At 39.6% G+C, this 17,463-nt stretch overlaps 1 protein-coding gene across 14 annotated transcripts in view; it reads left to right on the plus strand.

The window, feature by feature from the left end:
* The window catches only part of LPAR1 (lysophosphatidic acid receptor 1), a 174,189-nt gene that overhangs the window by 68,710 nt on the left and 88,016 nt on the right, over window positions 1-17,463 (plus strand). For 8 of the 14 annotated variants that reach the window (XM_063636129.1, XM_055271523.1, XM_055271526.2 and 5 more), the window contains exon 2: window positions 6,020-6,164. In XM_063636129.1, the coding sequence (XP_063492199.1) occupies window positions 6,120-6,164 (45 nt within the window). In that variant the 5' untranslated portion in view covers window positions 6,020-6,119. Of the gene's footprint in view, window positions 1-4,684; window positions 4,763-6,019; window positions 6,165-17,463 lie in introns of all 14 variants that reach the window. The other 6 variants (XM_055271524.2, XM_055271520.1, XM_055271517.2 and 3 more) reach the window with 1 other exon arrangement.

A 17,463-nucleotide genomic window follows, 5' to 3' on the forward strand; every position in this document is an offset into this window, starting at 1 on the left:
TTATGTAGTATATCTATTTCTTAAGTAAATATTTGCTCTGATTCTAGAATCTTCCCCTTTTTTGAACCACAATGTGTTCTATTTGCCTGGTGGATTTAGATTTTTCTCCTTTGCTTATCCTTAGGGAAGTCAATGCATATTCAGTATCGGGTATTGCCCTGTTTTCTTTTTCTTTCTTTCCTTCCTTCCTTCCTTCCTTCCTTCCTTCCTTCCTTCCTTCCTTCCTTCCTTCCTTCCCTCCCTCCCTCCCTCCCTCCCTCCCTCCCTCTCTCCCTGCTTCCTTCCTTCCTTCCTTCCTTCCTTCCTTCCTTCCTTCCTTCCTTCCTTCCTCCCTTCCTTCCTTCCTTCCTTCCTTTCCTTCTTTTCTTCTGTTTTAAAAATTTTACTTTAAGTTCTGGGATACGTGTGCAGAACATGCAGGTTTCTTACATAGGTATACATGTGCTGTGGTGGTTTGATGCTCCTATCAACTCATCATCTAGGTTTTAAGCCCCGCATGCATTAGTAACCCTGTGTTCTTTCAAGAAACTTGTATGAGTCACTATTTGACTCAAGTCCAGACAAAGGAAAAAGGTTACATTTGTAGTAGATTAATTTACCAATTATGAATTCATATTCCTGTGAGGCCTGGGAAAAGAGCCAGCATCAGCTCCAGAAGTAATCAAAGGGAAGTTTGCCTCAAACTAAAGACTTTGTTTTAGGTATTTGGTGTGGCACTCAGTAATTAGCAAGGTCATTGTCACTTGGCATGGCTGCCCTTGCCAGGAGCCAGCTGGGAGTGTCTTTTTCCCATGTGTTTTCCGTGGTAGTCATCATGGTCACCTGTCAACCAGAAGTAAATGCAGCCAGAGGTTACTTGCATGGCTGGCCTCTGAAGCCAGGAACCCTTTTAAGGAGTTAGTGTGTTTTAAATGTACCCCAAGTCTTCCTGGGCTTAGTTCCCTCAGCCCTCATTGCTCTGAGCTAGGGGTATCATTATGGGTTTAGTGGATTCTCATTTGCTTATTTTCTGGTTGTGCAGTTGCAGTTTCACATGAAGAGGATATCGTGTTTTAGTCCTTTTGTCAACCTCCCATGCTGATTCTTTCAAGTATATATTTCTGGACGTTTAAGATCTATCTGTAGTTTCCAGGGCTGATTCAAGATATTCCTCTCTTACAATCAACTGGTCATTTCTTTGGTAATCTGGCACAAAGAAACAAGCTTATAGCTTTCTTATTTGGAAATTGTATTTTATATATGTGATTTGAATCGTAGGGGGGTTATTGAGGTAATTTAGACCCAGTGATTGTAAAGGAATGGATGAATGATCCAATAAATAAATAGATGACAAAGCTCATCTTTTGCAAGTGAGAGGCATTAGAAGTAATTTTACGGTCTTGAGAAGAGAAATATGGATGAGAAGAGATGCCTAAGAGAATAGAAAATGGAGACAACTAGGAAAGAAGAGGAAAGGCAACAGTAATGCTCCAAGGGCAGTTGGAGAGCCTGATGTTGGCTGGGCAAACCCACATTGCTTCGTGGTTTTCTGTGGCTAGAACACAGTTTTGAAGCTCAAGCAAAGGAAATGGAGAGTTAGGTTGATGGCAGGCTGGAAGAGTTGCAGAACAGGTATCCAGGTACTTGGAAGAGTTCAGAGGGGTGTATTTCACTTGGAAGAGTTCAGAGGGGTGTATTTCTTAGTCTCACTCTGTTGCCCAGGCTGGAGTGCAGTGGTGCGATCTCGTCTCACTGCAACTTCTGCCTCCCAGGTTCAAGCAGTTCTCTGCCTCAGCCTCCTGAGTAGCTAGGATTACAGGAGCCTGCCGCCACACCTGGCTAAATTTTTTTTTTTTTTTTTTGTATTTTTAGTAGAGATGGGGTTTCACCATCTTGGCCAGGCTGGTCTTGAACTCCTGACCTTGTGATTCACCTGCATTGGCCTCTCAAAATGCTAGGATTACAGACATGAACCACTGTGCCCAGCCAAGGGTGTATTTCTTTAAAAATTATTGTGCAACTCTCTAGTTGACAGTCTGGGGCTCTGGTAAGGTGGGGGTTCATCTGTCAAAGTGAATCAGCTTACTCAGCTAGATACTGTATGGCATGATTACTTAGGGTAATGTCTTTTTTGTCTTATTTAGTTTCCCCATAATTTGTGCAGTTTTGTAAATAAGTTGAGAAGTAAATAGATTTCATGATATAATTTTAAGACTTCACTCCCAAGAGAAAATTGATTTATACCTTTGAAGTTATGTCATTTAGCCCTTGTATTTGGCAAAGTAACCATACACTATTTTATAAAGCGTTCTTGTAATGTGTGAATAGGTTCAGCAAGATTAGACATGTCCCATGTTTTAGGAGAAGGCAGTTAATTTTCTGTCTTATTTTCTTCTTGAAAATGTGAAACTAACAATCTGTCATGTTTATTAGACATCTCAAGGAAATGACACATCCAAATGAGGGTTAAATGATTAAAATTTTATATAGATGAGAGGAGCACAAGGTTCTCTGTCTCAGGGTTACTCCGCAGGTCATCTGACTTTCAACCTACTTTCTCCATTTTTTATCTGAAATTTTTGCTTAAAGATTCCATGTGCTTTTCATCTCTTTTTAATCTTTGATCACATGGAGTATTGGCCTATGGAAAGAGTATGAATCTTAGCATAGGCCCTGGTTCAGACCTCAGCTCTTTCATTTCCTGACTGTGTGACTGTGGGTATGTTGCATAACCTCACAATACCTTTCAAGGCCTCAGATGTCTCCTCTGTAAAATAACTGAATAGTATCCGCCTCAAACTCTAGGGGAAATGACTGCTCCAAAGCTCAGCATCCAGTGGCCTTTCATTAAATCCCAGTCTCCCATCTTTCCCTCTGCTGTTGTTAGTAATAACGCCATATGACATATTTGTTTGGTGGATCTCATCCATTTCTATATCGCTTTCCTTACTGTAAGCTAGGTGCCTCTATTTACCTTTCAGGCAACTCTCTATATTCTGAATATTGAAAATATTTTAAGGTTACATTGCTTAATGACATAGCTTGGTGAAATGATGTTGGACCTGAGCATATAGTATGCGTCCTTAAGAATGGAATCTTGTGTGCTTGATTTTTTGCATTTTAGTTATATTATTGATATATTCATTTATGTCACATAGAACAAGATAATGTGAATTATAAATACATAAGAGGGAGAAAGGAAAAATGAAAGTAGGAGTGGGCAAAAAATAATGCCAGGAATAATAAATACGTGAGAAGGAGAAAGGAAAAATGAAAGTAGGAGTGGGTAAAAAATAGTGCCAGGAATAAGTTCAGTGTAAAACAGTGCACCATGGCGTTCCTGTAATTTTCTTGGGTAGGTTTGGCACTCTAGCAGTCACCTTGAAAAAAGAAAGGTCCTGTATACATATGCTTTTCTCCTGGGTTGTTTATTTACTTTCACAATGTGATAAGTCTTATTTGTTCCTAAAACTGGGACTAAGGAGAATATCAGTATTGTCACAGGGCAGCTGTGGAATTCGGTGTTGAATGTCATGACAAGATAGCTTGAGAACTTTACTACTTATTTGTCAATGAAAATAATTGCTGTAATGGGGGAAGAAAATAGGAAGGCTCTACAGTACTAAGCAGCTAGAACCTAAAGTGATTGAAACCATAGTATCAAGGATGCTGCACAAAAATGTAGCAATTAAAAATTTAAGCTTATAGAAGTTGCTGTCAAACCTAGATTATTTCCTAGAAAAGCAGCATTTCTGAGCTTCTCATTTGCCCAGTATCCCTGAGCTAATACAGGGTAACACCATGGGATTTGGGAGACAAAGGACTTGGATTAAATGTCCAACTCCACAGTTTCTACTGTAAAAGACTTGGATCTTGTGACCTGTCATTCATTACTTTTACTATTATGAAAAGTATCATTTCCCAATAGTTTAAAAAGTGTTCAGGTATCATCTTGCATGTTGGTGAAACTAGAAAGTATATTTACAGACAAAAGCCCCTTAAAGGCAAGGCTGGCTTAGCCTTACTTCTGGTGCTCCCAGTTCCCTACTGATGCTCAATAACGTGTTTTTTTTTTGTTTGTTTTTTGTTTTTTTTTTGAGTTGGAGTCTCGCTCTGTTGCCCACGCTGGAGTGCAGTGGCACGATCTTGGCTCACTGCAACCTCCACCTCCTGGGTTCAAGTGATTCTCCTGCCTCAGCCTCCTGAGTAGGTGAGATTACAGGCATGTGCCACCATGCCTAGCTAATTTTTATATTTTTAGTAGAGATGGGGTTTCACCATGTTGGTCAGGCTGGTCTTAAATTCCTGACCTCTAATGATCTGCCCCCATCGACCTCCCAAAGTTTTGAGATTACAGGCATGAGCTGCTGTGCCCAGCCAATAACGTCCTTTGAATAAAAGAAAAGATATTGTTAGGGGGTATGAAAATCACCGGAAAAGGAAAATGTTTCTTAAAAATGAATTTTTAAAAAATCTTTTCTTAAAATGAAAAATTTTTTTCTTCTGGACTAAACTGCAATGTGGAAAGAGTCACATCAGCCTTTGGACAGAACTAGGGCAGTGATTTACTACAGGGAAGTTAGCATCTTTCTGAGTTTTCTTAATGAACATGTGAATAAAAGATTTGGTTATACTTTGTGCTTATTTAGCATCCTCTCTTTGAGGATGTCAAAAGGATTTTAGAAATGTTCTCTTTCTCACACAGGTGGATGTCTGATTTATGAAGCTCCCCATCCACCTGTCTGAGTACCTGACTTCTCAGGACTGACACCTACAGCATCAGGTATCTTGCCTTTCTTTAGTCTTAAAAGCGGTTCCTTGAGGAACTTGAGTTCCTTGAGGAAATATAGGCAGGGAACACATTCACTTCATTATGTTTCATATAAGCCTGGGAACTGGAGTTGCAGCTGTAGTCCTGTTTCTACCATTAAATGTGTGACTCTAGTCCCTTTTCTTCTCTAAGCGTCAATTTTTTCTTCTGCAAACAGGTGGGGTTGGACTGGGTGATATCTAATCACTTGACAGTATGGTAGTCCACCTTCATCCAAAGTTTCACTTTCCACGGTTTCAGTTACCTGCCGTCAAGCTTGGTCCAAAAATATTAAATGAAAAGTTTCAGAAACAATTCACAAGTTGTAAATTGCATACCATTCTGTATAGTGTAAGTGAAATCTCATACTGTCCATGTGATTTGTCCCTTTGTCCTGCGTCTCCACACTGTGTATGCTACCTGCACATTAGTCACTTAGTAGCTGTTTCTGTTATATACAGGGTTGGGTACTATTCACAGTTTCTTTTTCTTTTTCTTTTTTTTTTTGAGAGGGAGTCTCGCTGTGTCGCCCAGGCTCGAGTGCAGTGGTGCCATCTTGGCTCACTGCAACATTCACCTCCCAGGTTCAAGCAATTCTCCTGTCTCAGCCTCCTGAGTAGCTAGGATTACAGGCATGTGCCACCATGCCTGGCTAATTTTTGTATTTTTAGTAGAGATAGGGTTTTGCCATGTTGGCCAGGCTGGTCTCAAACTCCTGACCTCAGGTAATCCTTCCCCCTTGGCTTCCCAAAGAGCTGAGATTATAGGCGTGAGCCACCACGCCTGACCCACTATCCACAGTTTCAAGTATCCACTGGGGGGCTTAGAATCCACTCCTCAGATAAGTGGGGGTGGTTACTGCATTCTCTTTGTCCTCGATGTAAGCCGTCAGCTCTCCACTGTGGATTATTCCTTTATTATTTAATGGCAGGATGGCTTTTCCCCCGCCTCACCCTCCCCAGCTCTGCAACTTGAAACTGTCTTCCCAAAACATCTAGCTGGGATGTTGGATTCAAACCTATGAAAATTCCTCAACTTAAGAGTATTTGGACAGACAGCACAGAAGTTGTGGCTTTTAGAACTTAGCTTTTCCCTACCGGCTTTCTGTTTGCATTAAGCTAGTATTTGACACTTGACGTCTAGGGATTCTTACCTCCTTTGGCCAATGGTACTTCACACCCATATGCTAGTCCTTTTATGCTAAATGTGGGTTTTCCTGTTGTTTTCCAGGTACACAGCTTCTCCTAGCATGACCTCGATCTGATCAGCAAACAAAATTTGTCTCCCATAGTTCTGGGGCCTGTTCACCACCTACAACCACAGAGCTGTCATGGCTGCCATCTCTACTTCCATCCCTGTAATTTCACAGCCCCAGGTAAGGGCTTCAAACTAGCAGAGGTCTGAGGTAATCATAAGTTTGTCAAATATTTAAACTGGGCTTCAGGAAGTGTGTTTGATGCTAGGGATCATGTATATCTCTCTCGCTATCATTTGGTGCGTATTTGAATAATGGTGCTTTTGTGAGTGAGGTGCCATTTAGTTCAGGAAGCAGCTGGAACAATGAACAAGTGATTTTAGTGAACTGGCCTCTGTTCATAGGAGGCCTTGGTTTTCAGGGCTTAGGATGCCTGACTGTCATTATAGGCATCAAACTCTAAATCAAAGTAAGTCAGTAGTAAACCCTGCTGCTTTTCCTCTCTTGGCTTTTTTGTGGGCCGGGAGGTGGGGTGGGGTTTAATGAAATATATCAGAATGGATCTAATTTTAGAACAAGTTTTCTGAGGGCTGTCTAGTTGTCCTCCTCCTATACTTACTCTTTTGCCTTGACCTGTTCTAGGAACTTTGAAAACAAAATGCAATTCCAGAAACTTCTGAACAGCAATCGTATGAGTTATTTTTTTCTGTCCAGTGAAGAGCAGTAATACGGCAGGGACATGGTCTTTGTTCAGATGATTTTACAGCCTTATTTAATCAGGCATTCGCTGGACTCTTTCAGATTCAGCAGGCAGCAGGGTACAATGTGGAAACAGACTTTGGAGTCATAAGGCCACAGTTCACATATCTGCTCCTCTGATTGCAGGATAAAGAGCCTTAGTCATGCCACCCTCTCTCAGCTTCAGTTTCCTCTCATGTAATCATTCCTCACATGATGGTTACATGGATTAAATGATGGTTTATGTACATGAGGCATACAGAGGTGCTCAGCAAGTATAGTTTCCTATTTGCTCTTCATTTATCTTCTTTCTATAGTGTGACCTCCTCTCTCATTTGTGACAATCATTTTTTGGCCAACTTTATTTTTATTTATTTAATTTTTGAGAGAGATCCTTGCTCTGTTGCCCAGGCTGGAGTGTAGTGGCGTGATCTTGGCTCATGGCTCACTGCAACCTCTGCCTCCTGGGTTCAAGCAATTCTCCTGTCTCAGCTTCCCGAGTAGCTGAGATTACAGGTGCCCACCACCACACTGAGCTAATTTTTGTATTTTAGTAGAGATGGGGTTTCACCATGTTGGTCAGGCTGGTCTTGAACTCTTGACCTCAAATGATCCACCTGCCTTGGCCTCCCAAAGTGCTGGGATTACAGGCCTGAGCCACTGCCGGGCAACTTTGAAGAAAAAAGCATACTTTCAAGAAAGAGCCATATTGATTGAAATTTGAACTTGATACAGAATGTTGTTCCACACTGTTTTTTTCAGTATGATTTTGCAGGCTATTCAATTTTGTATGTATTTTAAGTAGGGGTTTGTGGGTTTGTGAGAGAGGGAGAGAAGGAAGAGAGGGAAAAAGGAGAACAAGGGGCATTTTTCGTTCGTATAGTATAGTGTTTTCTCCTCAGCACCATTTGGGATGTCATCATTGTTATCAACCTTGGGATTTTATCATATGAATAAAGCCCTTTATTCATATTATATGAATAAAGAATAAAGTACTAAGGCCTTTAGTATTATTTTCCAGAATGTTTAGTGTTACCATCGTCATATGCATTCCTCTTTCTGGTAAGTGGACCATTGTCCTTTCAACACTTCATTTACTTTGGGTGTTTGGTTTCCCTTATCTTCAATAGACTTTTTTTGGTGTCTGAGAGACCTGGAGAATGGGCAAAGAGATTTAGTGCCTGTTACCTGAGGTCACCGTTTCAAAGTCCACTGCAGCTGTTCCCATATAATGACTCTTCTTAGTCCTTTTGTGAAGTGAGTTAGGTTAGTGCAGGTTTTCTATAAAGGGCATTTCCACATCGTGGTTTGCTGCTGTCATCTGTCAGCATTTCCAACAGCATCTTCTTAACTATGTATCTTCTCTGTTACACAAGCTCCTATCAGCTGGTGAGGAATAGAAATGCCTCTAAATGACTCTTTAATTAAAATGGTTAACACTGCCCAAAGGAGAAAGAGGTTCTATTTCATACAATCACTGGGGAAAATGTGTACTCTTGTAAATTCTCTGTGGGAAAGTAAATTGGTACAGTCACTCTGGAGGGTAATTCAACAGTATCTATTAAAATTATACACTTCTGCACATGCCCTGCTCCTGTCTTGGAATCTACATTAGAAAAACACTCACACATGAGCCCAAGGAGTATATAAGGAATGTATAAGGATATTCATTGAAGCATTGGTTGCAAACCAAGAAGTACAAAATTTTGTGACTATCCAATAGTAGAAAGACTTAATGAATTCAGGAATGTGGACATGATTAAAATACTATTCAGTCATTTTATTTATTTTTATTTTTATTTTATTTTTTTTTGAGATGGAGTCTCGCTCTATTGCCCAGGCTGGAGTGTAGTGGCACGATCTTGGCTCACTGCAACCTCCGCCTTCTGGGTTCCAGCGATTCTCTTGCCTCAGCCTCCCAAGTAGCTGGGATTATAGGCGTGTGCCTCCAAGCCCTGTTAATTTTTGTATTTTTAGTAGAGATGGGGTTTCACCACGTTGTCCAGGCTGGTCTCAAACTCCTGACTTCAGGTGATCTGCCCATCTCGGCCTCCCAAAGTTCTGGGATTACAGCCATGATCCACTGCGCCCGACCACTATTTGGTAGTTTTAAAATGAGGATGTCCACACAGTTATATATTACTCTAAGATATCGTATAGAGGAAAAAGAAAGCAAGATGCAAAATAGTACTTACGGGAAGATACCATTAAAATTCTAAAACAAGACTATGTATTTTTAGGGACAAATATATGGTACATTAATGGAAATGGATAATGAAAGTCCTAGAACATACATTCTTAACATAGTGATATTGCCCCAAGAGGACAAAAATTGGGTTTTGGGAGATGAAAAAAATCCCTCCAAAGCTTATACCTCTATCCAACAAAATCTTATTCCTTAGTATTTAGTTTTTTCTCATTAGAGAAAATTTAAATGTAATTAATTTTTCTCCTTAAGGATCACTAATGAGAAAAAAATATGACCAAGAAACACTGGTTTCTTGAGGGAGGCACATAGGCTCACCAGTCACCCTGCTTCAATTTACTAATTACCTGAGCCCGAGGGGAAGGTATCCACCCTCTTAGTGCCTCTATTTCCTTACCCACGGAATGAGCATAGCAATAATGAAGCCAACCCAATAGAGTTATTTTAAAGAGGAAATGAAATAATTTCTATAAAACTCAGAATAGTGCCTGGCACATATTCTGGGCACATATTGCCCAGTGCACGTTAGCAAGCATTGTTATTATTGCTCAGCAATCCTCGTGGCAGGGCTGGGGGATACAAGAATAAATAAGAGAAATAAGTTTTGCCCTGCCAGAGTTTAGAGATATAGTGGGAGATATACAGATAAAACAAAAAGTTACAGCGCTTTGTCACCCATGCAGGAATGCACAAATACAGGAAGTATGGGTGCTCTCGGAGGAAAGTGGAGACCCAAGAAAAGATTTAGAGGATCAGGGAAGGCTTCTTGAAGGAAGACCACTAGGCTGAGAACAAATGAAAATGAGTTATTTTGGTAAAGGAGAAGAAAAAGCATAGGTGAATGTCAAGTGTCCCAAGGTGTGTGTGTGTGTGTGTGAGAGAGAGAGAGAGCAAAGCATTTAGAATTTTGTTTTGGATGGTTGCACTACAGTGGGGCATGAGACTGTAAACAGTGATGTCCCTGGAGCCACCTATACCAACTCAAAGAGGCAGATTGTTAAATTTTCAGGAATTTTGCGAGCCAATTGACTTCATGCTAGCAGCTTGAAATCAGCCACATGGAAGAGTTACACTGCAGAAATCGGCAAATGCTAGAATTAGCATAAATGGGTTAGGTTATAAAATTGGAGATTTTACAAGGTCTTTCAAACCATATTAACGAATTTAACATTGATCTTAAAAGAAGTCTTTGTTAGCTGAATGGTCCCAGCCTTTGAAATAGACCTGGGTTCAAGTTCTGACTTTCAATAATTGTTTTGTTGAGCAAGTTTGTTAATTAACCTTAACCAGGGTAGTTCCATTATTCTCACTGTATTTTGGGAATAGTGGCAGCCTCTGATGGTTGGGGAACTAAGCCCACGGGGAAGCAGTCAGCTGTACACTCAGGCATTAGGTCATAGAGATAGATAGCTTCTTTTGGAGAGATGCAGACCATTGGGTCACTTGGTTCCCAGGATCCTTTGGCCAATGATGGGCCTCCTAATTATATGTCAGTTCCTCACATGTAATTTGTACAGTCAAATTTAGTCCAAGGCTGACTTGCGCTTGCCCCGAAGCTTCTACTGATGTCTTCTCCCTTATTATCAGTTTTGCCCAGGTTCAAAGAAGGTAAAAATAATTTAGGTATAGCATCTTCTTGGGCAAGCATAATAAGCAGCTCACTCAGTCACCTTAGCCTGGTATTGTTTGGCACATCAACTTGCATTCTTTTCCAGTGAATCCAGGGACCTTGTAAAGATAAATCCACATTCAAGTGTAAAAGACCTGAAAATCCTTTTCTAAGGCCAAAACAATTTTTTAAAAAAGCTTTCGGTTTTGTTTGTTACTCTATTCATTGGGTAACAAAGAACATTTTTCTAATCAAGGCTGCCTAGTACTACATATAAACGAATTAATATGAACAAATAGCTTGTGATTGTTTCAAACCATAATAGGGAAGACAGCTTGCATTGTCACGCCTGCTGGGATTGCTGTTTAGTTAGTTGAAAGATATGCCTTGTGCTTTGAAGTGGGGCAAGTTTGTATTATCTGCTTCACCCCTGCCTTGACTCTGAGACAGATTTTTGTTTTCTCATGCTGAGAGAGCACCTAGCTCTTACAAAGCTGGGTGATGAATACTAAGACGAAACTGGACTAACAGCAGTAAGAAGATGCTGTGTTTGTAGCCGATTTGTAATTCTGCTGGTCCAGACACTGAAAAAGAGTTTTCTTATCCAAAGGAAACTCCCAGGATGTATCTGCAGACAGGAACCTGTTCATCATTAGGTTGAGTTAATGTGTTCGTGTCCTGTGGATATTGGGGGCATGGGGATGGGGTAGGAAACCAAACAAACTTGCAGCTCTCCAGAGCCATTTTCTGTTTCTAGCACGGTTTTAAGCATTACCCTGTGCTTGATCAGGTTACTGTGGATAGAAGCTGGATTAAAAGTTTCATTTTCATTTTTCATGAAAGAGTCAATAGTTCAGTACCAGAGTGAGCAGTTTGGCTTCTGTCAAACCTAGGATTATATTAGAGGCCAGAATAGGTATCTGAGAACCTAAAAGATATTCAGATCTCACACCTATGATTCCAGTACGGAAAGACTCTTCTTTATCAGTATTTTTCAAGGTGTATCATTCTGTCTCTCATTTGTTACATGAGCATTTTGTTATTTTTTTAATTTTTATTTTTATATTTATTTGAATTTAAATTATTTTATTTTAAAATATTTTACTTTAAGTTCTGGGATACATGTGCAGAACGTGCAGGTTTGTTACATAGATATACATGTGCCATGGTAGTTTGCTGTACCTATCAACCCATCATCTAGGTTGGTTTTTTTTTTTTTTTTATTGAGATGGAGTCTCACTCTGTTGCCCAGGCTGGACTGCAATGGCGTGATCTTGGCTCACCACAACCGCTGCCTCCCGAGTTCAAGCGATTCTCCTGCCTCAGCCTCCTGAGTAGCTGGGACTACAGGCATGTGCCACCATGCCTGGCTAATTTTTGTATTTTTAGTAGAGATGGGGTTTCACTATGTTGGCCAGGCTGGTCTGGAACTCCTGACCTAGTGATCTGCCCACCTTGGCCTGCCAAAGTGCTGAGATTGCAGGTGTGAGCCAGCATGCCCGGCCCATCATCTAGGTGTTAAGCCCGCATACAATAGGTATTTGTTCTAATGCTCTCCCTCCCCTTTTCCCCCACCCCCAGACAGGCCCTGGTGTGTGATGTTCCCCTCCCTGCGTCCATGTGTTCTCATTGTTCGTCTCCCACTTATGAGTGAGAATATGTGGTATTTGGTTTTCTGTTCCTGTGTTAGTTTGCTGAGAATGATGGTTTTCAGCTTCATCCATGTCCCTACAAAAGACAGGAACTCATTCTTTTTTATGGCTGCATAGTATTCCATGGCATATGTGCCATATCTTCTTTATCCAGTCTATCATTGATGGGCATCTGGGTTGTTTCCAAGTCTTTGCTATTGTAAATAGTGCTACAATAAACATGTGCATGCATGTGTCTTCATAGTAATGATTTATAATCCTTTGGGTATATACCCAGTAATGAGATTGCTGGGTCACATGGTTATTTCTGATTCTAGATCCTTGAGGAATCACCACACTATCTTCCACAAAGGTTGAACTAGTTCATACTCCCACCAACAGTGTAAAGATATTCCCATTTCTCCACATCCTCTCCAGCATCTGTTGTTTCCTGACTTTTTAATAATTGCCATTCTAACTGGTGTAAGATGGTATCTCATTGTGGTTTTGATTTGCATTTCTCTAATGACCAGGAATAATGAGCTTTTTTTCATATGTTTGTTGGATACATAAATGTCTTCTTTTGAGAAGTATCTGTTCATATCCTTCAACCACATTTTGATGGGGTTGTTTTTTTCTCTTAAATTTAAGTTCCTTGTAGATTCTGGATATTAGACCTTTGTCAGATGGATAGATTGCAAAATTTTTCTCCCATTCGGTAGGTTGCCTGTTCACAACCATTTTGGTTTTAAGCCAAGAACATAAAGATATTTTGATCCCTCCACGTGATTTCCTGTAGCTTTCATTGAAGATGTGAATTTGGGTAGATTTTCAATGTCTTTGGGAGGTCAAGACTGGTGGATCACCTGAGGTCAGAAGTTTGAGTCAGCCTGGCCAATATGGTGAAACCCTGTCTCTACGGCAAATACAAAAATCAGCCGGGTGTGGTGGCGTGCACCTGTATTCTCAGCTATTCGGGAGGCTGAGACAGGAGAATTGCTTGAACCCAGGAGGCAAAGGTTGCAGGTTGCAGTGAGCCAAGATTGCGCCACTGCACTCCAGCCTGGGTGAAACAGTGAGACTCTGTCTCAAAAAAAAAAAAAAAAGTGATTGGTGTTTGCTTGTTGTCTTTTGGAAGACACTTTTTTTTGGACATCCTTACCAATAGGTACTCTCAACAAAATATGTATTTTCAAAATCTGTGTTTTAGAAGGTTTTATTTCTGATATTAGAAAGTGGATTTTTTTTTTATCAAAGCAACTGAATTTCACATTAAATGGGTTGTTTTTTTTGAGGCTGAAAGATTCGTCTTTTTGGATAGAACTTCGTACTATGGCAGTTTTCAGACATTCACAAAAATAAAAATAACAATCTCAATATAGCCAACACATAGATTCAGTAATAACATTTTGACATACTTGCTTCACTTGCTCCGTTTTTGGGGGATGAAGTATTTTAGAATCCCTAGCATTGTTAACTTTTAAAAAATCCCCTTATGTTAATATGCATATCTAAAAAATAATTTGCTTAAATAACCACACTGCCATCATCACACTTAGCAAAAGTATAAATAACTCCTTAATATCACTTGATACTCAATTCATATTCAGGTTTCTTCAGTTGCTTTTCTAAAATGTGTTTTTGTAGTTGGTGGGTTTATTTTTATTTTTTAAAAACATTGATTAGATCAGTTTACTCTTCTGCATAAAATGATTCAATGACTCTTAAGGTTTAAAAAGGCAATTCCACTTCCTCTCTTTATTTTCTAAGTGAGAAAATAGATTGAAATTATAACTAGAATATTTCACAACTGAAGAATACAAAAATGAGACACACAGAAGGCTCCAGAATAAGGGAATTCATACAACGTTTGCAATTATTAAATTATGAGTCTCTGAAGTAAGGGATTACAGATTATCTTGATAGTGCTTTCTTTCAAAGTAAAATGTGAACAATTAACTGCAGTATGAAGTATGTTTCCAGTGCCACACGATAATTTCGTCTTCTCAACATAGAATTGAGAAAAGGTAATGCATAGGCGTAGACCCAGGTGGATTTTGGTTCAAATCCAGACTGTTATACACCATAGCTAGGGGATCTTCAATACATAGGTCTTTTTCAGCTTCATTTTTTAAAATCTCTAGAATTCAAATAACATACACTGTGGTCACAAGATTAAATGGCAAAATAACTGCTAAGTGCTTTGTATAGTATCAGCCTTTTAATAGATACCTGACGTATGTTAGTTCTTTCCCTTTTCCCCATGATTATTCTGGAAGTTCTTTACAGGGAGAAAGAGGAACCACTACATATGGTCTGTGTATGTGGTATGCCAGAAGACCCATCAAAGGAAGGCCACGTTGGATAAACACTCTATGGGAAACTCTAACGTATTGCCAGGAATAAATGCATGTGGAGATAAACATTGAGACTTCTGACTTCATCTTGAACTGTGTTTCTATTAGAAGTTAAATTTGTTCCCATATTGCAATTTAAATTCATCTTGTGCCTCCTTTTGTGTTTATAAACTCAGATAAGGTTTGATAAGAGATATTATTTTGGAATCTGAAAGCCCATTTTGAATTTTCTATTCATAAGATGAAATTGTACAGGGGCACCTAGGGTAAACCACATATGACACCTTTCATGTTTGTTTATTTTTCTTTCTAATATATCCTTTTTAATTGGTTTAGTCTTTAATGGTTAATGGAGCTACTCTTTTATCTTTCAAAGTGGGTCTGGCTTTTTCCCACTTCTTGCCCATTATGGAACTGTTTGCCCAATCTCCTTTTCATACACCTAGCTTCTCCAGCTGTCTTTCTTTGAACTTTTGTTGCAGCTTTGCTGTGAATACACACTAAGGTGGGACAATGGCCTGCTGTTTTTTTCCACCTGAGAAAATCATAATTATAGAGTTCAGGGGATTTCTGTCTTTTAAGATCTGTACCTTGCCTTAATAAGACTGTCATTTAAAAAAATCAGCCTTTCCCTGCTGTGTGATAATATTAATACTGCCATTTGGTAATTGCATAACATCACTTAAGAGCTGCCCTTAAGTTAAACTTATCCCATGTCATACATGATTGTGTTAGGCAGGCTCAGGCCAGGAGAAAAGCAAAAGTGGGTTGATACTTGCTTCTCAGCATCAGCGAATATGTTTATTAGAGGGCCATGGAGCATATTAGTTTCTGAAAGCATAGGTTGGAAATAAAGCAACTTTCAATGATTCAGACAACCTTTAGTAGCAGGAATTCCAATCTTGCAGGAAGAAGAGTAGGGTGTGTGTGTTGGTGAACTAGGTGGCTGATTTCAAAGTCAGAATGTCCAGCAGATGATATCAAAACGTTTGCACTTAGATGAGTTTCCACCACCAAGCATAGGAAGGATTTGGAGTGGAGCAGGTGTAGGCCCCAACTCTCAGGGCTTTGCATACTTAGAACTCTGTTTAGTATTACCTTAATTGTGGTTGATCAGGTTACTGCAGTAACCTGGTAAAGACAGTGGAGGAGAAGACCCAGGAAGCATCCCAGCTCAGTGGCACAGGTCATAGTGCAGTGCTCACCTCTGACATGCTGGATTGTGTAGAGATGACTGATGGGAACTTAGGAATGAGCTGTCATGGTCAGATGTAGATCCCACTTATGTAAGATAGGTCAAGATGGAGAGACTCAGCCATAGATCATTCCACTGTCTCATTCAAAACTAACTGGAAAACTAGGGCAACACTGAAGTTGCAGAGGGGAATTCAATGCTATGGCAGTGGAGAAAGAAAAGGCAGGAGAAACAAGGTGGTAAATGATTGTGAGGATTATAGTAATCAGTTACACCATGGTATTTTACTCTTTCAAATGATGTATCATGAATATACATGATATGGTTTGACTGTGTTCCCACCCAAATCTTATCCTGAATCGTAGCTCCCATAATCCTTATGTCGTGGGAGGGACCTGGTGGGAGGTAATTGAATCATAGGGGTGGGTTTTTCCCATGCTGTTGTCATGATAGTAAATAAGTCTCATGAGATCTGATGGTTTTATAAAGAGCAGTTCCCCTGCACACACCCTCTTTCCTGCGGCCACGTAGGATGTGCCTTTGCTCCTCCTTCACCTTCTGCCATGATTGTGATGCCTCCCCAGATATGTGGAACTGTGAGTCCATTAAACTGCTTTTTCTTTCTTTCTATTTTTTTTTTTTTTTTTTGTGACAGAGTCTCGCTCTGTCACCCAGGCTGAAGTGCAGTAGCACGATCACAGTTCACTGCAACCTCTGCCTCCTGGTTTCAAGCTATTCTCCTGCCTCAGCCTCCCAAGTAGTTGGGACTACAAGTGTATGCCACTATGCCTGGCTAATTTTTGTATTTTTAGTAGAGATGGGATTTCACCATGTCACAGGCTGGTCTTGAACTCCTGACCTCAGGTGATCCACCCATCTCGGCCTCCCAAAGTGCTGGGATTACAGGCATGAGCCACTGCGCCTGGCCCTAAACCTCTTTTTTTAATAAGTTACCCAGTGTTGGGTATTTCTTCATAACAGTATGAAAATAGACTAATGCAATAACATTTACTCATAGGAGTCTTAGGAGCACATTTGGCTTTTTTTTCCCTTAAAATGGTTATAAATGAATTGCTGTCAGTATCTAAAATATTAAATGCTGCTTTTTAAAAATTGTATAAGTTTATTGCTGTCTCTTAGCTTGACACAGAAAAAAGACAGTTTATAGAGATAAGCTGTTTTGTAATTTAAAAAAGGACAATAATGGAAGGTAGAAGAAAATAATAAAAACTAAAATAGATACAAAATTCCATCTTTAAAATTGAAATGGAATAAGTTTATAAGGAAATATATTGTTATTAGCCTTTCAGCAAAATGGGCTAATGGAAAATAATTTTTCATTTTTGTCAGGATGAATTATTACATTGTTTTGACCTGTCAGTTCAAGTAAGACAGCACTTTAGAGCTGGCATTTGGTTTATGAAGGTTCAAGTCTTCTGGGTTACCTGGTTAAAAGTTTCAGGAGAATAAATGTCACAGAAATAGAGTTCTCAATGTACAACATATAAAAGAAGGTGATCTTTTTCTCTTTCTTTTATGGATGAGTAAATTAACATTCCCTCCCGTTTCTTCCTCTCTCTCGATGGCTTAGACTGAATTCGATTTCTTTCTCTCCTTTTTTAAAAAAAAATTAAGCAAAATGAAATGCATACAGGGAGTTATAATGCAATAACATAGCCATTACCAAGCTTTGTAAAATGTTAACAATTCGATGTAATTTCTTCAAGATCTTTTGGGACTTAA

The sequence above is a fragment of the Symphalangus syndactylus genome, chromosome 3 (genome assembly GCF_028878055.3).
Source record: "Symphalangus syndactylus isolate Jambi chromosome 3, NHGRI_mSymSyn1-v2.1_pri, whole genome shotgun sequence".
Classification (NCBI taxonomy): domain Eukaryota; kingdom Metazoa; phylum Chordata; class Mammalia; order Primates; family Hylobatidae; genus Symphalangus; species Symphalangus syndactylus.